The 12,093-nt window shown below is 33.2% G+C and overlaps 1 protein-coding gene and 1 long non-coding RNA gene across 3 annotated transcripts; one reads left to right on the forward strand and one right to left on the reverse strand.

The window, feature by feature from the left end:
* The first annotated feature begins 2,015 nt into the window (after nucleotides 1-2,015).
* Nucleotides 2,016-2,955, forward strand: LOC111900948 (uncharacterized). The gene is made up of 2 exons (XR_002853354.3): nucleotides 2,016-2,091; nucleotides 2,198-2,955. It is a non-coding gene; the product is annotated as an uncharacterized LOC111900948 (long non-coding RNA).
* A 6,117-nt stretch (nucleotides 2,956-9,072) lies between these two features.
* On the reverse strand, nucleotides 9,073-11,872 carry LOC111900949 (probable metal-nicotianamine transporter YSL7). 2 transcript variants are annotated; one of them, XM_023896816.1, is made up of 6 exons: nucleotides 11,554-11,872; nucleotides 11,298-11,461; nucleotides 11,036-11,133; nucleotides 10,688-10,822; nucleotides 10,427-10,616; nucleotides 9,073-10,176 (listed from the first exon to the last, which is right to left on the reverse strand). In XM_023896816.1, the coding sequence occupies exons 1-6, from the start codon at nucleotides 11,849-11,851 to the stop codon at nucleotides 9,073-9,075; spliced, it is 1,989 nt and encodes a 662-aa protein (XP_023752584.1). In that variant the 5' UTR covers nucleotides 11,852-11,872. The 2 variants fall into 2 exon arrangements, with proteins under 2 accessions (XP_023752584.1, XP_023752585.1); XM_023896817.1 differs by lacking the exon at nucleotides 11,554-11,872 and having other exon boundaries at nucleotides 10,427-10,545; nucleotides 10,734-10,822; nucleotides 11,298-11,450.
* Nucleotides 11,873-12,093: the final 221 nt, after the last annotated feature.

Below are 12,093 nucleotides of genomic sequence, written 5' to 3' on the forward strand. Positions count from 1 at the left end.
ATGAGCTGATTATGAATTCGCAAGTTCTAACAAATCTTCTGGTTCTCAATATATATATATATATATATATATATATATATATATATATATATATATATATATATATTAAATTGAGATAATAAGGATTGAAAGTAATTTTATAAAATACAAAAGGATCTGAACTCAAAAATTCATTAGAGCCCAATAATCATTTTCATCGTAAATTTTATTCACAAAATTTTGAAATTTTTGTTGTTGGATCCTACAAAATGATTCAAAAATCGTTATCTTTATGATGCAAAACGATTCAACATCATAACTTCATAACCAGGTGTTTTCATTTCTTTTATTTGTTTTGTTCTCAGTGTTAAAAATGTTGCTAGAATTATAAACATTAAAATAAAAATCAATTATTTAAAAAGAAATTAAAATAGTTATAAAGAAGTTGATGATTGCCTAAAAACCATAATCTTTCATTCATTAAATATGATTAGGTAATTATATTTTTAATATTTTATTTATTTGACTTTATTATTAATGGTATGTTCCGCAAAACATCTCTCATCATAGATCTATTGTTATCGCTATGTTAACAATGACCATTATGTGAAAGTTGATTTACAAGAATCGCATCCAATGCCTAGATTTTTGCCACTTTGGCGTCACAACATATCAAAGCGTTCTGATGGGTGGGAAATAATGTATAATGCTCGACCGAATGCATATATTCCACTGAATGCTCCGCGTAATAATTGTAATATTCATATAATTGATGTCTCTGATAATTAATAAAATTAATTTATATATTTTTAATACTTCATATTTTATTGTTAATAATAACATATTTCTAATAAAATAAAAATATCATTGTGTATAACAAAACCGAGGTAAATGAAAACTATGATTTTTATTTATGTTGTGTTTGGTAATAATTTATTTAAAATATTGATTAATTATTATGATTTTTTACTATAAAAAATTAATTAATTTGGTAAATGTGGTTTCAATGAGTTATAGCCTAGTATTATATATAAACGACTTTATAATAAAATTAAAATATGATCATATTTACGATCAAATCAAAATAATATAACTATATTTATATTTATGGTCATTTAAGTTACCTTACATTTACAATAAATACACTGTCTTTATTTCAGTGCGGTATAAATGAATACCACTACGATCAAATCAAAATAATATAACTAATTATAATATAACTATATTTATATTTATGGTGGTTTAAGTTACCTTACATTTACAATAAATACACTGTCTTTATTTCAGTGCGGTATAAATGAATACCACTACGATCAAATCAAAATAATATAACTAATTTACCCTATATTTACAATAAATACCCTATATTTTTTTCATTGCGGTGTAAATGAGTACCGTTACGATCCAATCAAAATAATATAACTATATTTATATTTATGGTCTTCTAACTTACCCCTACATTTATAATAAATACCATATCTTTAAATGAATACCACTACGACAAATCAAAATAATATAAATATATTTTCACGTTCATTTAACTTATCCTACATTTTTATGAGCTGTGCTATAAGTACCTCTTTTTATTTTTTACCCCAAAACTCAATCTAATCAACCATTTTTTTTGATTTGACATATATATATATATATATATATATATATATATATATATATATATATATATATATATATATATATATATATATATATATATATTATTTTTTTCCCTTTTTCCCCTTTTTTTTGTTTTTTCTTTTATTTATTATACTATTTTTATTATTTAAAAAAATTAAAACTTATTATTATTATTATTATTATTATAAAAAATTAAAACTCATTACTTGTCCATTAATATTCTCTACATAACACAAAAGTGAAAAAAAGCCAAAGTAAGTGCCGTAAATAATGATTTAAAGCCAAACATTTTGATTTGATTGGAATAATCTTTATCTTTTTCTGTAATAATAAAGAAACTGATTTGGCATAACTTTAACTTTATACTTTATATAAATGATTCATTCGATTCAATTCAATTCAACATTTGTTCCGTTCATAACAACATTCACAAAATTGTCGATCGTCATTCTTATGACAAGTTTTCAAACTAATCTGGTATGTATTTTTGATGGATAATTTTAATTTATTTATAAGTTGTTATATGTTATATTTGTAGTGAATTTTTTTTTAAACTGACCAAGTATATATTTATATTTGTTAGGTGTTTAGCAATCGTGAAAATTTAAAAGAGTGGGTGCAAGAAATGACAATCTCATGGATATGTGGTTGTTACTAAAATAATAAAGACAAAAGGAAGTGGATATGTTTCAAAAATTATTTTTTTGTGTGATCGGGGTGGTGTACCTAGAGGTCCGGAGACATCCACCAAAAGTATAGGGTCCAGAAAACAAATTGTCCATTCAAAATTTTGCTTGTTACTGTAAGTCGGATGATGTTTGGATGTTAATGGTTAAAAACGATGAACATAGTCATGAACCTGCAATGTATATGCAGGTCCACCCATATACAAGGCGGTTAACCCCAGATGAATAAAAACGATTGAAGAAATGAAGATAAAAAATGTCCCCTCACATGATATTCTATCGACACTGAAGAGACAAAATTCCAAAAATGTTTCTACAATAAAAACAGTTTATAATGAGTGTTACAAATTTCAAATGAATGATCTTGGAGACCGAAGTCAAATGCAAGTTGTCTTCGGATTTTTGCATTCAAAAGCATATATATTTAACCATCGTGCAAATGATACAACCAATGCCTTGGAAGATCTATTCTTTGTTCACCCAACAACATTGGAGATATGGCGTGCATTTCCAATGTCAACGTTACTGGTGATGCTAATTTTGACGTAAGCTTGATTTAATCAATGTCAACGTTACTGATGATGCTAATTTTGGTTTCGAAGAGGGTGTGGAATTGTTAAAAGAAAGCTATTCTTTAATATATTAATTTGTATAATAATGTGCTAACAATTTACTTATTTATTAAGATGTTCATAAACATACTCGTGGACATCCACGATCGAGCATACAAAAATCCAAAAAGGTAGACCACAACACCCCACCCATACCAAAGCCCACCCCTTCTAATACTCGTAGACGTCGTATTTCTACGAATAGAACAAATAATATGGATACCAGTGACCTTGACTAAAATCAAGAACGAGAGAGGCATAACGCGTATTCGTTTCGAGAACCTTCAATGTCTAACTCCTACTTTAACCAAGATCAACCATTTAGCACGTACTCATTTTGAGAACCTTCAATGTCCAGCTCATAGTTTAACCAATATTAACCATTTTATACTTCAAACCCACTTATGAATGAAATTCCACATCAATTTAATCCATACGTCTGAAACATTACAGATGTCAAAGGAGGTGGAAATTTTGGATTTCGGTCTATAGCAATTGCTCTTGGTCGTAGTGAACACGATTGGCTTCAAATTAGGTGCGATCAATACAACGACTTATTATCACACTATCAAGAGTACGTTATGATTTATGGCGATGTTGATTTTGTAAACCGCATAAGTCACACGTTGAATTACTCTGGATTGGGTTTTGCGGTATTGGAGTATTGGTTGGTTATGCCAGACACTGGTATACTCATTGCTAACAGATATGGTGTTATTGTTATTTATATAAGCAAACAAGGTTCTTCAACATGGTTCCTACATCGATATGACCCATAAGACATACCAAATCCTGCATATGTCGTTATCGCCCACGTTCACCCTAACCATTATGCAATGGTTTATTTACAAGGAGCATATCCAATGCCTGATTTTTTGTCCAAGGTTCTCCGTATATACAAATCAGAACATTCGGCTGCATGGGAAACATTATTATAGTGTTCGACTAAATGCTTTCAATTCGCATAACATACCACAAAATTGTAATACTAAACCAATTAATATCTATGATAAATAAAGACAAACTTTGCTTTTGTTCCATTTTATATAGCCGTTCAAATTTTATAATGTCGCCCGAATTTTAAAATGTCATCCGGATTTTTTAAATATTGTCCGAATTTTATACGATTATCGAAATTTATAATAATAATAATAATAATAATAATAATAAAATAAATAAATAAATAAATAATTAAATACAACAAAAAACAAAATAAGGAAAAAAAAGACAAAAAATCACATTATGGGGGTGGAATTGGAAAAATAACAAGGGTAATTATAGCGTTAATTTAAATAAATGCCCTATCTTTATTTCAGTGTGATGTAAATGAATATAAGTATATTTACATGTACGACCCTTTAACTTATTCTATAATTTATATAGTATTTCTTTTCATGCCTAAAGTTTTACTATAAATGAATGTGTCCCAAACTTCATTTTTATTCTACAAAATTTTGAAAAACGATAGGCTAAGTAAAAAAATGAGTTTTGGACGTAATATTTGCCATCGTTTGATGAGTTAAATGACGAGTTATGTTCGTTTATTATTATTAGGTATTTATGGTTTTATAAATCACTTATTTATATATGTATGTATTGATTAGACTAATGATATTTACGCTAACAATGCATCTCAAGATGACAATAATGAAAATATTTACTTCATCAGTGACACATTAGAATTTGAAACTAGCATGACATAAAGTTTTAGATTTATTAATATGGTTATTAGTCAATAATTTTACTAGCATCTAATAAAAAAAATATTTTTTTGGTATTTAATTATTGTCAACAATTAATAGACTGGGTGCAAAATGTGGGGCGTGGACTTAGTTACGTTATTGTAATAAAAAGATCCAACTAATCAAACCTTTTTTTGTAGCATTTATCTACATGCATAAAGAAACAGAATCCAACTACACTTGGGAACTAGAGTGTTTAAAATCAACAATAGATAGATGCATGTCTCTACATGTAATTTTCACATATAAAGACATGGTTTGCATGAAAGCATGCAATAATGTATTTCCAAAAGCTAAATAATCACTTTGTAGATGGGATATCAATACTAACATTAAGAGAAAATACAAAACGTTTTTAGTGCATCGTCGTTGTTGGACCTCCTTTTATAAAGGCCGGAAAGATTTAGTTGAATATGAAACTAAGGAAGCATACAATTTCAATCTCTTACAAGTCGAAAACATTCCAGTGGACTATAGATGTATTTATTTAATATATCTTTTAGATCTTGTGCTCAATTGAATCATTTTTCCAATAAGCGTGGTAAAGGTAAATTTTGCAAATTTTGTTACTTATGGTGCATTTCAACTGATTATTGCTACGAAACATCCTCATATTTCTTATATGATGCACTTAGTGCCAATTGAAACCTATTTTTTTGTTTCAAGTGACAAAAAGGTGTTAAATAATGCCTAAGTTTTTATTGAAGATGAAGCTGAGTAAGTCTAGAAAAACACAACCTACTTTGATTGAGTTTTCTAGACATAGGATGATGCGATATTCTAGGGCTATTTTTTTTTAACAATACCCTGAGTGAGACAAAAAGTCGTAATTTTTGTCCCATTTGCATCTGCCATACCTCAATACATACAAAGTACAATTTGTTTTTATTCTGTTTGTGAAAAAAACATAACATTTCTGTAACATCCATAAAATTCGAGCCAATTTAAAACTTTTTAAATCATTTAAAACCATTCAATTATTACAATTTGTTTCCAAAATAGTTTAAACATCAGAGTTCCCAGAAATCATAATCATCAATCGAGGAAGTGTACGGTCACGCCTTCGCCTTCTCGCGACCATCCACTGAACCTGAAATAATAAACTAAAACTGTAAGCCCGAAAGCTTAGTGAGTTACCCCCAAAATACCAATGCCATAAAGATAACCATATCATATAACATATAATTAACAGAACAACCATGTATCACGAGTCTACGGTGTGACTGGTCCGCCCGTACTGGGCCTTCAGTCCACCTGGTCCACTCTCTGAGTCTACAGTATGACTGGACCACCTGCGCCAGGCCTTCAGTCTATCTGGCCCACTCTCCGAGCCTCAGCACGTCTGGACCGCCCTCTCGGGGCCTTCAGCCTATCCGAACCGCTCGCCGGGCCTTCGGCCTAACTAGGTGCCCTCCTGGGCCTGCAGTCTATCCAGTCCATCCTAGGTATGTTGGCCTACAGCACAAAGCAGGACCCGCCTCAACCAAAAACCCAATCAAACAACCATGTGCACATATAACAGATAATCACATAACAGTCCATAGACAAACAACCCAATCTAGCAGATCATACAACATAACAACATCCTAACCAGGATACCGACCTAACCGGTCACTAATCATAGCATCATCCTATATACCAAGATACCGACCTACACCAGGTCACTAACATAATACCATCCTAACTACCAGGATGCAGATCTAGCAGATCAATAAACATATCAAACAAACCAGTATACAATCCGAGGAATGGCCGGCCTTGGTACCTTAGACCCTGTTGATATAGTGAGGATAACTCACCTCGCAAGTAGCTCGAAAGGTAGCATCAAACTATTCCAGATGTTGCTCCAACTCCAACACCTATATTCACCAATGCCCCTTTGCTATCAAAATCCAATTTACCAAAATACCCTTAGAAGTCCAATAGTCAACCCTTGGTCAAAGTCAAAGTCAACCGCCAAAGTCAACAGTCCATGTTGACCTCAACTCGTGGAGTACAACCAGCCACTCGCCGAGTTCCTTGCATAACTCGCCAACTCGCCGAGTCACATGAGCGACTCGTCGAGTTCCTAGCGTCAGTGGTCGTAAACCCCTTGGCCAACTCGTCGAGTTCCCCATACAACTCGTCGGGTTCATACATGTCCAAAGGTTTGGAAAACCCTATCCGACTTGCTGAGTCACTTGACTGCCTTGCCGAGCCCAAGGAAATCTTCATCAAACTCGCTGAGTCGTTCATCCGACTCGTCGAGTCTACAACTATCTTCATCGGACTCGCCGGGTTGTCTTGACACTTGCCGAGTCCATTCAGTCCTTCATCCATACAGAGGTTTTTTAAGCCATGCTAAGGCTCCATATTGTAGATCCAGTCCCCCAATGCATTTTTATCACGTAAAGTTGCAAAATTTATGTACATATAAGGTGCTAATGACCTAAATCAAGCTAAAGAAGAGGTTCTATGCCAAAGAGCTTCACCAACATGCTAAAGACTGAGACTTTATGATAAGTGCTTCTATTAATGTGATGCCCTATTCGGTATATGAATCGTTAAATGTTGGTCCTTTAAATGAAACCAATGTCATAATTTCACTTGCAGATTAATCAAGTGTTTTTCCTTGAGGTGTCCTAGAAGATGTTTTGGTGCAAGTGAACCAATTGGTCTTCCCGACAGATTTCTGTGTGATTGATCTAGAGGAAAAAGTTTCCTGCAAATCGGCTCTAATCTTGCTTGGAAGACCTTTTTTGAAAACGGCTAGAACAAAGATTGATGTGTATGCAGGCAGTTTAACAATGGAATTTGATGGTGAAACAATAAGCTTTAATATCTATGATCCTATGAGATATCTGTGTGATGTTTCGTCCTTGAACTTTGTTGATGTTGATGAACCATTTAACCCATGAATTCTTTGAATTGTCTAATGGTGATATGTTGGAGATTAGTGGCAGACTAGTGTAAAGCATTTGGGGTCCTGGGCCATGATGCTTGCAAATAGGTACACCTAATTTTATTATTTATAACCTAACTACCTTAACTAGCTAATTGCACCTAGACAGTGTACCTAGTCAAAATTATAGAATAGTTGGGTAAGTCGGGTGTCGATCTCAGGGAACGGTTTTGACTAATTAATTTATCTACTGTTAAATTAACCTAATTTTAGAGCAAAGAAGGGGTTTTATCTGATTTTACAAGACCAGACAAACTTAAATCACAGAATTCAATCAATTAATTCAAAACACTCATGTCTAGTTTGAATCCACTTCTTTATTTATGTTTAGCTAATAATTATGGATTATCAAAGTTGGTCACCAATTATTATGTAATTAGCAATTCAAGTCCAAATTTACTAATCTTTTTACCAATTCATGAACTACCTTGTATGGTCACACATAAGCAAAACACAGAATTAGTTATTAATTATAGGTGAGCTATGTAAGATTTATCTAAGCAAACACAATTATGGTCATAAATTATGTCCTCTAGCACAGCTAAATTAGTTACTTTTATCACTTATCTAAGATTTTGGTCGATCCTAGCTCTAGCAATTCAATGTTCACTAAATCACTAGGTTTCAAGTTCATGTAATTTAATGGTTACTAAGCTACACAGAACATGAATTTAAGAAACTAAGAAAATAAGATAACATGCTAGGTAATGATAATCAAACACAAGCAATTTACCAACTAATCAAATTCAATAGTCATTGAGCTAAAACATAATTTAGAAGCTTCATCTAGCTAGACAAGAGCTGCTAGATTCAACTACTCATAGTAACAAGTAAGCAAAAACAAATCAAATTATCAAACATGTTCATAACTATCAAACTAATTAACTAATTATGAACCTTTACTCCTTTTGATGTTGAAAGCCTTTTCCAGAACTCTTCTTCTGCTCAAAATCGTCTTCAGGTAACCTTCCAATCAGCCTAAAACTCCCCAAGTCGTGATTTCAATGTATCTTCTATACATTTCAATAATACCAATAACCATAATGTTTTTTTTTATAATTATTATGTAATATCTGTAGACATTTGTATGCTTTTTATACGTTCCTCGCGTTTAACGCGGGTTATAATCTAGTAAGTAATTAAATGAGAACTTTATAAAACATTTTAAATAGATAATGATAAACTACTTTAAAAAAAAAAAAAAAACTAATATGGGATATATCATTTAATTAAAATTAATGAAATGATAGATTAGAATAATTTTGATTATAGGTTTACAATTAGAATTAGAATTAGAGATGCTGTTATCATATTTATATTCATGGGTTGAGATTCAGCTATGAAGTCAGAAGAAACATTAAAACACACGAGATATAGCTATAAACCAAAGAAAACGACTATCCATTAATAATAGCAACCAAAAACCAACTAAAATCTTTTAAATATCTACGAAGAAATCTTTTCATAAACAAAACAAATCAACTACCCAAAAATCCATCTACTCTCTTGTTAACAGAAGCCGAAAGAAACTTCATGCAGATCGGAGCCTTAACACCCGCCATAGCCAATACTGCCGCCGGTATACCCCACAACGAGTCACCACAAATCATCCCTGAAGCCACCGCCGGAGCCAACTCTTTAGCCGCCTTCTTATTCTTCATCTCCCACACAAAAAGAATCAAACTCCCAATACACATATCAATCGCAAAATACGCCCCAAGATAAAACGGAATCGCCATGCACATCGGACTCGGAATAAACCTATAAACCCCAAACCTTTTCTCATACCTCTTCAAAACCACAGTCAAAAGATTCACCAAAATGGCGCCAACAAAAAACCAAATCGAAAGCTTCAAACAGTTATGCGGAAGTGCACCCAATCCTTCAACTCCAAGAACCGCAATCCCACGATAAAGAGCACCATATGGAGCCGGGTAAGACCCATCCGGGTCACCCACAGAATAAGCCCGATAAAAAAACCAAAACACCAATGGTGACATAACACACCCCATAGCAGTTCCAATAACTTGACTAAAAAACATTGATCTAGGTGATGATAGAGTGAGGTATCCAGTCTTGAAATCTTGCATTAAGTCTGAAGCTGTTGAGACAATGTTCATCATCACACCACATGCGGCTAGACCCGCGATGATTCCTCCGTGACCCATTCCAGCCCACCCGCTGAATATAAGGATCGCAAGTTTTCCATAGTTTGACGCAAGTGACCAATCGGTGAGACCACATCCGTATGCGTTGCAAAAGGCTAGAATTGGGGCAATGATGTATGCTACTAACATGTGGTACCACTTTATTTGAGGGAAGATGAAATTAGGGATGATGAATATTGAGATTATTGCTAGGGTTATGTAGCCTCCTAGTGCAGTGAATGTTGAAATTTGGTCTTTAGTGAAGTACTCGTTTCGTTTTTGTTCATCGAAAGTAAGTTGTGATCTATTTTCGTCTTGAGGTAAAGATTCGACTTTTTTTGATCCGGTTTTGATTATGGTAAATAGCATCATGATTGCCATGTATACAACATGGAATAATCCGTCCCCGAGCATTGTTGCAACTGCAAGAAATACCTGTGAAAAAAATGAATGGTTAATGAGATTAAATGGTATCCACAATATTTAAGAAAAACCAACAACTAATTTATAAAAATGAGTTGGTTCGCACACAACATATACAACAATTTATATTTTAGAAGGATTGTATAATGTGCAAATAAAAACATGTTAATGTTATTGTTGTGTATGACAAAAAGTTGTGGTATAGTATGAATCAACTCAATTTATAAAATAGTTATGTTTTGAGGTGCTATGTGTTACATACCCTATAACCTTGAATGCCATGAAGACTGCTTGCTGATAAATCTGCTGAATACCAAATTCCTTTCTTGGCTTCAATGAGTGGCCACATGATGCCCCATGACATGATTGCACCAATGAGTAATGAAATGTTAACCATATAAGGACATATCATTCCCACACCAACATATGTTGATGAGAAATCAAAATAGAATCTGCAAATTAAGACCATTCAATATTCACATTTATTAAAAAATAAATAAAGAATTTAAGAAAACAAACTAACCTTTGGGCATACGCTTTGAGACCAAAGGTGGGGAAGCTGGCGAATCCACAGTCATCACCGGCTGCAAAAAACCACTGGAAAAACGCCCATACGAAACTAAACGAGAAGGATTTGAATAACACTGAGACTTGCCTCCTGTGTTGAGAGTTTAAAGTATTTGATATTAGAAATATTAGGGCACATAATACACAATTTATTTATACGTATGCATGCATGATATACACACACTTATACACGTGTGATGTATGCACATACATACATACATACAACTACACAATGCAAGTTAAGGAAGAAGGAAGTATTAAGTATAAATATACGTAAAAGCTTCAAGATAACCGAATTGCTTACTTTGCTAACTTTGCACCTTTGGGAGTATGAAAGCTGTTGATAAGGTATGCAGTAGCGGTTCCACTAGGATACGTGAGCTTTAACTTCATGATCATCATCTACACAACACAACATATTTAAGCAATTAATCAAATCAAATTAAATTCATAAAACTATTAAACAATCATCATCTAGACACAGGGAATCATATATCTATGATGGAATCCACATATTTAAAGAAAGATCTTGATGAGTAGTTAATTAATAGTTATAAGTTTCATACCCTGCGTAAAGGAACAATGGAGAAGAGGCCAACAAAGCTGACAACAAAGAGATAACCAATCATCCACCCTGGGGAGAGTTTCTTCACATTAATCGGCGTGTTCCCCGTCTCTAACTGAGACGCAACCATTGAACTCATTCCTAACAAATAACTTGCAGTTCCACCTGTTTGTTTCCATGGAAGTTAGAATCAATGAAACTGTATATATATAAAGAAATTGCGATTAATATAATAAGGAAGAAATTAAGAAACGTACTACTGAAAGCGATTCCTGAAGAAGCCACAACGCAAGTTTGAATCACTGTATTCTCTTGTCTTGTAAAAGGATGTTTCAGAAGGCCGAATTTATTCAGCAAAGTCGTCCATGTTTTTAGGATAAAGAACCCAAGAAGACCGGCGGCGACGTTTAGCGAGGGGATTATTCCGGTGGTGAGGTTCAGCTTGCAAACAATAAAGTTGAAGACGATGGAAAGGATGAAACTCGTGATGATTGCTCGAAAGGTTATCTGGTTTCTCCATGACGGAACCTCCGTATTTGAAAACACTCGTTCCATGGCTGCTGCTTCATCAGATTCATGATCAACTTCAGTGACGCTGGGATTATTTTCGTCGGTTTTTGTCGTCGACGCCATTGTGTAGGAGTGTAAGGTTCTTCTGGATTCTGAGGTAATTAAATCTTTCAGTCTGTGTATATATAGACTATAGAGAGAAAGAGCCAAGAGGGGAGATTCCTTATTGGATTAGAAAAAGGGAATCAGAATCCCGCTTCCAATCAGGAGTTTGTTGAGAGTACGTG

The sequence above is a fragment of the Lactuca sativa genome, chromosome 8 (genome assembly GCF_002870075.4).
Source record: "Lactuca sativa cultivar Salinas chromosome 8, Lsat_Salinas_v11, whole genome shotgun sequence".
NCBI classification, from domain to species: Eukaryota; Viridiplantae; Streptophyta; class Magnoliopsida; order Asterales; family Asteraceae; genus Lactuca; species Lactuca sativa.

Excerpts from the sequence above, each read along its gene's own strand:
- LOC111900949 (XM_023896816.1), bottom strand. The coding sequence starts at position 11,851 with ATGGAACGAGTGTTTTCAAATACGGAGGTTCCGTCATGGAGAAACCAG. Across the intron at positions 10,823-11,035 it reads AAAGGTGCAAAGTTAGCAAA|GAGGCAAGTCTCAGTGTTAT; the intron begins GTAAGCAATTCG and ends CTCTCAACACAG. Across the intron at positions 10,617-10,687 it reads CTCAAAGCGTATGCCCAAAG|ATTCTATTTTGATTTCTCAT; the intron begins GTTAGTTTGTTT and ends CTTAATTTGCAG.